The sequence below is a fragment of the Corvus brachyrhynchos genome, unplaced genomic scaffold, assembly GCF_000691975.1.
Source record: "Corvus brachyrhynchos isolate BGI_N302 unplaced genomic scaffold, ASM69197v1 scaffold142, whole genome shotgun sequence".
Classification (NCBI taxonomy): domain Eukaryota; kingdom Metazoa; phylum Chordata; class Aves; order Passeriformes; family Corvidae; genus Corvus; species Corvus brachyrhynchos.
The window spans coordinates 3,784,422-3,792,458 of NW_008237226.1; the positions used below are offsets into that span (position 1 = coordinate 3,784,422).

At 41.5% G+C, this 8,037-nt stretch overlaps 2 protein-coding genes across 2 annotated transcripts in view; one reads left to right on the forward strand and one right to left on the reverse strand.

Annotated features, from left to right (window-relative positions):
* Positions 1–52: 52 nt before the first annotated feature.
* RBM48 (RNA binding motif protein 48) lies at positions 53–5,953 on the forward strand. Its single transcript, XM_017729287.1, has 4 exons — positions 53–2,003; positions 2,113–2,258; positions 4,164–4,699; positions 5,701–5,953. The coding sequence occupies exons 1-4, from the start codon at positions 1,876–1,878 to the stop codon at positions 5,785–5,787; spliced, it is 897 nt and encodes a 298-aa protein (XP_017584776.1). The 5' UTR covers positions 53–1,875; the 3' UTR covers positions 5,788–5,953.
* Positions 5,954–6,023: 70 nt separating this feature from the next.
* EFCAB1 (EF-hand calcium binding domain 1) overlaps positions 6,024–8,037 on the reverse strand; it is a 4,755-nt gene continuing 2,741 nt past the window's right edge. The window contains exons 3-5 of the mRNA XM_017729288.1: positions 7,694–7,845; positions 6,812–6,916; positions 6,024–6,239 (exon numbers count right to left, since the gene is read on the reverse strand). Of these exons, the coding sequence (XP_017584777.1) occupies positions 6,195–6,239; positions 6,812–6,916; positions 7,694–7,845 (302 nt within the window). The 3' untranslated portion in view covers positions 6,024–6,194. The remainder of the gene's footprint in view (positions 6,240–6,811; positions 6,917–7,693; positions 7,846–8,037) is intronic.

An 8,037-nucleotide genomic window follows, 5' to 3' on the forward strand; every position in this document is an offset into this window, starting at 1 on the left:
CGGGGGGGACCGGGCCTGCGCTGGAGTCCCGCGGCTCCCGGGGACGGGAGGGAGGGAGGGAGGCTGTGGGGCCTCGCCTGCTGCGCGGCAGGAGCTTCTCGTTACTGCAGCAGAACTGCGAGATTTGGGTATCTGTGTGTGCGCTCGGTGTACAACGAGCTGTAGCGGCACCTTCTAGGGCTAGCGTGAGAAAGGATCATAGAATCGCTAAGGTCGGAAAAGACCTTTAAGGTCATGAAGTCCGACCCACGTCTATCTCCAGCTTCTTGTCAGGGAGTTGTAGAGAGCGTCTGTAGTAGCGTCTGTAGAGTATAAGGTCTCCCCTGAGCCACCTTTTTTCCCAGGCTGAGCCCGCCCAGCCCGCTCAGCTGCTCCTCATCAGACCGGTGACCCAGAATCTTCACCAGCTCCGTTGCCCTTCTCTGGACACGCTCCGGCACCTCAGTGTCTTGGGGAGAGGGGTCCTGACCTGAGCCCCGGATAGGAGGTGTGGTCTCACCAGTGCCGGAACAGTGGTCACTCTTGCACACATACAGAAGGCACATCTCTTTCGCTATCACCACCCTCCTGTAAAATTTCAAACCCTCCGTGCTTCATGAAGTCTCAAAGCTATTAAGTTCTTTTACTCTTCCAAGTGTACACGGTGGGGCAGAGGACAGAGAGCCTTTTGTGCATCCACAGAGGGACAATGGCCACCACAGGCATCCAGCCATCACTGGGCACTGGAGAATACACGCAGGAGAAATAGTATGGATGTCCCAAGTGTGAAAAAAACCTCATTCAAATCTCTTTTTCCTGGACAAGAAAGAGGTAGAAGGACAAACCTGCCAAAAAAAAAAAAAAAAATCACATAGTGAAAGCATCAGGATCCTTCAGTCTCTTGTTCCAAAAAGAATGCAGATGGGAGTATGCAGCTGCCACAAGAACAACTTATGTGACGTGTCGGTGGAGAGTGTTTTTTATAGTGGAAGTTTGAGAGCTGATTTCCTGAGCAGTTCCCACTTTGTCCAGAATAGTCTTTTTTTTTTTTTTGAGGTGTGTACCTTATGCAGTCTAAATGTTTGTGTTTTGGGTTGGGTTTTTTTTAACAAACTCAGAATAAATTTCCTCTGATTTCAGGGAAGAGCTGCCTAGGTGCCTATTGTGCATAGTGAGCCATTGAAAAGCTTTGCTTAGAGTCTGTTATGTAACCAGCACTACACAAAGCAGAAGAAAATGGTTGGTTTGGTTTTTAACCTGCTGGGAGAAGACCTTGTTTCTCTCAGCATCCAGATTTTGTGTGTCTTTAAAACCTGTGCTGTTGGATCACCATGGCAAGGAGACAGCTCTGCCACACACAGCTCTGCCACACACACACAATTCCCTCTGCCCCAGGGAATTGTGGGAATTGTTTTTTAACTCTCTGTGTGGGAAAAAGCACTTTGCTTCATCTGCACGACTTCTCTGCCTAACCCAGTGTTTTTTTCTGTATTTTGGCAGTTCCTCCTATGAACTGGTAACTAGCATGTCTTGCATGGAAGTTGGCCAGTGATTTAAGAGATTTTACTCAGCAACTGGCAGTAGTACTCTGACCTTGTGCAGAAAAGTCAAGTCTCATGTTTTACTGTTCTTGAGAAGCTTGAGCTCTTGGTCAGGGATGAAGAGGTCCCAAATAACCATGTGCTTACTGCCCTGCAAATCAGAGTACATAGGGGTTTTCAGCATCATGAGAGGATTTGGAGAACAACAGAAAACATGGAGAAATGCCTGCCTTTTGCAATAAAGCAAGAATGGGAACATTTTTGAATACTCTTTGTTTTTATTTTTTTTCAGGTTTACACTATCAACTTGGAATCTCGCTATTTACTGATACAAGGAGTTCCTGCATTAGGTGTTATGAAGGAATTAGTTGAACAATTTGCATTGTATGGTGCCATTGATGAGTATCATGCTCTAGATGAATATCCAGCAGAGCAATTTACTGAAGTGTATCTCATAAAATTCAAAAAACTGCAGTGTGCAAGGTATTGGACAGGGCAATATCTTTACAACTTCTGTACTTGAAATGTGTTAAGTTTCTAGAGAGTTGGAGTAAAACCCTCAGTTTTCCCAATACAATTTAATTCCCTTCAGGGTGGCCAAGAAAAAAATGGATGAACGAAGTTTCTTTGGTAGTTTGCTGCATGTGTGCTATGCTCCAGAATTTGAAACAGTCCAAGAAACTAGAGAGAAGTTGCAGGATAGAAGAAAGTACATAGCAAAAGCAACAAATCAAAGAGGTTTGTGATTACATTTCCTATAAAATCTTAACATTCTTCAGGGGTGGGTGGGGTTTTGGCTAAAGTGCCTGTTAAAGAAAATGGTTTTTACCTACCTCTTTTAAAGATGCTGTAGTGGGTTGGTGCTGGCCAGGTGCCAGGCACCCACCAAAGGCGCTCACTCACCACCCCCCACAAACTGGACAGAGGAGAGAAAATTTAATGAAGGGTTCATGGGTTGAGATAAGGACCAGGAGAGAGATCACTCATCAAATACCATCGAGGGCAAAACAGGCTCTAATTAGAGATACAAAGTGAATTTATTACTAACAAAATCAGAGCAGGATAATGAGAAGTAAAATAAGCCCTTATAAACACCTTTCCCCCAGCCCTGCCTTCTTCCAGCTCTACCTCCTACCCCAGCAGCACAAGGAGACAGGGAATGAGGGTTATGGTCAGTTCATCACCCGTGGCTTCTCCCACTGCTCAGGGAGAGGAGTCCTTCCCCTGCTGCACCGTGGGGTCCCTCCCACGGGAGACAGTTCTTCCCAAACTTCTCCAACGTGACTTCATCTCACGAGCAACAGTTCCCTGTGACCTGCTGCGACACGAGTCCATCCCATGGGCAACAGTCCTCCCCAAACTGCTGCAGCATGGGTCACTCTTCCATGGGGTGCAGTCCTCCAAGGACAGGCTGCTCCAGCCTGGGAGCCCCATGCTCCAGCGTGGGGCTCCTCCACGGGCTGTGGGTGGGTCCCTGCATCCCCACGGCCGGTGGCTCCCTGCCTCCCCACGCCCCTCCGTGGGCTGCAGGGGCACAGCTGCTTCGCCATGATCATCAGCATGGGCTGCAGGGGAACCTCAACTCTGGTGCCTGCAGCACCTCCTCCCCCTCCTTCTTCCCCGACCTTGGCACCTGCAGGGCTGTTTCTGTCATGTTCTTGCTCTGCTCTTCTCTGGCTGCAGTTACAACTCTGCAACCAGTTTTTGTTTATCTTCATAAATCTGTTCTCACAGAGGCATTACCACCATTTCTAATTGGCCCAGCCTTGGTCAGCAGCACATCCATCTTTGGAGCCACCACGGATTTGCTCTGCCAGATGCTGAGGAAGCTTCTAGCAGCTTCTCACAGAAGCCACCCCTGTAGCCCCCATGCTACAAAAAACCAGGCCATCCAAACCCAATACAGATGCATTTTAAGTATGTTTACAGGGAGACATCTCAGTATTTAGAGAAGTATATCCTTTTCAAAGTAATTTTTTGGCTTTGATTAAGACTAAAATAATGAAATGCTTAAGCTTTAATAATGAAGTATTTCCTTCACTTCTTGTTTTCTTTCAAACTGTTACCAGAAGTTTAAAGCCCTGGCAGGAAATTTGGGATCACATTTTCACCCTTGTTCCAGCCTCCTCAGGCATGCCAAAGGGACAGTTTTGGAAGGAAGATGACTATATCAGAACCTTAAAAGATTTTCTCCAGCCCACATATTTGCACTGGGGGAATGTTAAGAATGGACTGTGTTTACAAAGGCTCCTGTACTGTAGAGTTCCCAGGCAACACTGAAGGCTGGGCAAGCTGAGGAATAAGCAAATTGCTGAGCACAAGCTTCTCCTTTCTTGTGCTTACATACTTGGGTATCATTACTCATTGCATAGGGATATTTAAAGCAAGTAAAGCCACTGATTTTTAACATCTAAACATCTGGGTTTTTTCAATGCTACAAACCAGCAAAGGCACTAGACTGGAAAACTGGTTTGAAACTTGAATTTGTTAAATTTCAAGCTTAAAAAAAAATCACAGAAAGGTAGCTGGGAATCAGATATCACTGATACTGTTTCTGCATTTATATTAAAGTTTTGTTCTTGGGTGTTAGAACTAATAATGACATGAAGTAGTGAGGGTGCTTTTTTTGTTGTTGTTTTAAAGATTGCTTTGTGTTGAAGAAAGTAGAGGGCCCTAAGAAGACAGCCTCAAAGAACTCTGAGCATGACTGTCCATGGAGTACATCAGAATCACATGTAGCCAGTAACTGGGATCCATCCTGCTTTACAAGTTCTCCTGGGGTATCCCACAACATGGCGTATCCATCTGGGAATCAGAATCAGAGCCTGTTAACATCCCCGCACTATGATAACAATTGCGCTGACATTTCTGCGTACTTTGGTCAAAACACATCTTTAACTCCAAATGTACATCCAGGAGGACGCACTCCACCAGCTTCCTTAATGCAGCAAAGAATGGTTCCAGCTTACAATGGAATTGACAGGTTTATGCCTCGTACAACTCACCTGCAAGAACGTAAGAGGAAGAGAGAAGAAGGTAACAAGTTTTCCCTCATTGGAACAAGTGAGGACAATACTGAAGTTGTTATTGGTCCACAACTACCAGAAATACCTAAAGTGGATATGGATGATGAGTCTTTGAATACTTCAGCTACATTAATTCGAAATAAACTGAAAGAGGTATGGTTTCTTGAAGTTCTGATAGTTCAAACATAGGTGCTTGTTATCCATAAAAATAGTGACTTTCAGCTTTATTCAGCATTTACTCATTATTATCAGTTTATCTGCCACTTAAAGCTCTTACTATTTGACTCTTTCACAATCTCAAATATAGCAGGGAATTCTATTCCAGACCTCTTACATTATACTTGAGAAAGTAAAAATGTCAGAGCATGATCTTAAATGATTTTTAGTAAACCACTTTTTTTTTCCCCACATGTGGAGTCATGATAACTTTGCAGGTAGTCCTGCTGACTCTGGTGTGCTACTTGTATCTGGTTTCTGAAAGGAGAATAATGGAAGTCAGAGTTCAGTGTCATTATGCTTCAACATCTTATGCCATTAAAAGCTGTACAGAATCATTAATTCCATGCTGAGAAGCATGTGTTAAGCTATATAGCCTTTTATGGAGAATACTAAATCAATTAGCAGGTCAAACATTCCTGATAGAACATCTCATTTAAATTAAGATATGAAAAAACTCCCTTGACTATGACTAATTAGATTGATTTGAAAGTGCTTATTTTATAAGTAAGCACCACTTACATTAAATACATTTCTAAAATACATGTCAAAGTGCGCATTTCTGCTTTCCTTATCTTTCCTGAAATACCTGAGTTTAAAAAACACATTAAACCTTGCTTGAAAACACCTCTGGTAGGAAGAAGGGAAATGACGTATGTAATGCTCTATCACTGAGCATATCTGAAATCAATTTATGTAGTTAAATACAAAAAAGGTAGTGCTAAGTCTTCTAAGTTTCACCTCTCTTGTGTTTAATCATGCCTTTGGTGTTATTTTTTTCCTCTAGTCAGCAGAAAAAAAAGGAAAATTCAATAAAAGTGTGATGATAGTAATAAATCCCTCCCAATACTCAAATCTTGGAGATGTGGCCTTACTCTAAAATGAGCATAAAAAAAGTAATGGTTACAGGTTACTAAATTTTTTCCCCTCCAATTTAGGTAGCAGATTCTGTTTCAACATCATCTGTGGAAAAGCCAGAGAGCAGCTCACCCAAACCACCTGTAAAGCAGAGAAGAAGAATATAGCTACTGCTGGCAGCATCTTCCATCAGTCCTTTTGTAAAGAATATAGTTTAAAATACTTATTTTTTTATGTAAAAAATAAAACTTCCTTTATACCATATTTCCCAGTGATTCACTGTTAAAAATTGTATCAATTTGTTACTTGGAATGAAGAAACCAATGTACTGTATTGTTGTTGCAGTGTTGTCCTGTGTACCTCATATTGTTAAATATTTCGTAACTCACAGAAGGACTCTAGGTAGAGTTACAGAAGTAAATTCTATTTATTCAATAGCTTTTACAGCAAAGGAATACTGAAACACAGGAGCAACTTGAAGCTATTACTGTTTTTACTAGATCACGAAGAATGGTGAAGACGAAGACCCCTTTTAACAGTATTCAACAATGGAGTTACAACTTGGAGTTACTATTTAGGAGTTTGCCCGGAAAATTTTCTGCTCAAATGACATACTGCTCTGTTAAAAAAAAAAAAAAAAAGAGGAAAAAAGTTAATTTTCAATTAACTAAAGGATTTCTATTTAGTCAGAAAAGGTACTGAACTGAAAGGTACTGAACTGAAATCTGTATGCAATGAAGACAATCTCTTGCTTTTTAGCTTAGAAAAGGTAAATCTGTAGCATTAATGGTGTCATCACGGGCAGACCAGTCAGAACATTCTAAGTTACAGCTGAAGGGGAAATTAAAATTTTAACTGCTCAGCAGTAGGAATTATGACCAAGGAATGATCTGGCATGGAGAGCAAGAAGGCCCAGCTGCAGCATGAGATAAAGTGGATGGAATGCTAGAGACTGGGATGACAATGTAAAGGACTGAAATTTCCCTTGGTGATGAGATTAGTATCTGCAGCATTGTGTTGCAATAAACCTGGAGTGGGAGTGCTCAGGGGCCACCTTTGGGCAGCAGAACTGGCACTGAGAGGATGAACCCAACACTGGCCTAAGATGCCCCATGCTGACATTCACAGGATTGGTGCAAGTGTCTAAGGAACTGGCTTGTGTAGTTTTTTTTGAACTCCAGGTTAACGTACCTTTATGTCTGGCAAACACGGTCCAAAGGCTTCTAAGAGAAGGTTTTCATCTCTGACTGCTTTTTCAAAGTCTGTAAAAGAAAGCTTGCCATCGTGATCATGGTCCTACAAAAGGAAGGGAACACTTCAGCAAAGGGTTATTACTTGTAGTTTTGTTTAACAGGTCTTTAAAGAACATGGATTCTATTTTTAGTTTGATTTGCAAATTGGGGATCATCAGTTTCTGCTCAGAAAAGATTTGTATGACTTGCCTCTACCTAAGGCAAAAGGGTGGGGTTGAAAAGTTGAAAAGATAGGCTTAAATAAAAGTTGGGATGCAAGATCTGGTTTTAAGTGAACATTTTTGACCACCACAAAAGAAAGGGAGAGTATATATCTTGATTTGATTAAGACATTGACAGACAGTCCCTGGCTCATCTGATATTCTAGATTAAGCACTGTAAAACAAGCTTCACAATAACCTTGAGTTTACTATTCTTATCGAATACATAAACTGGATAAAGACGTTTCATGATCAATTGATAAAACACAAAGATATTTAAAGATGAAGCTACTGCAGATGCCCGTACTGATGGAATAAATGCAGTTTACACTTTTGAATTTTCCACTTCTGACTGGGTTTTTGCTTTGACTGGGCATGCACATATACACATGCTAGTTTATACATAAAGTTTATAGCACATTCATGTACTAAATTAATAGTTTCATATGAGACTACTGGACTGGGACTCATTGGATTGGGATTATATTTCTGGCGCTCCTCAGGAGACTTGCAGAATCCCACTGTAAAACAGACACCATATTTTGTTACCTCACAGAAACGTTTTAAGTATTGGTTAATGAATGTTTGAAAGACACTCAAGTATCACAATAAGTACTTGCCATTTTCTTCAGTGCTATCTCTACCAAGTCCTTAATTCCCTCATCAGGCTCTTCATCTGCTGATTGTATGAGAAGGCTGTTTTTCAGCATTTGAAACATTTCCTCTCTCGAAATGTATCCATCACCATTCAGGTCATAAACTTGAAAACAGTCTTTTGAAATACAAATAAATTTCAAGTTGATTACAAACTATAATCACATACCATTAAAGCTGTTACCTATATATAGAAATGTGAATTGTATGTTGTACAGCATTATCAACTGAGCCAAATTTATCATACATGTGCTGAAACACTCCTGGCAAATATTTCTGACAAGACAACACGGTGCATCACTACCCACCA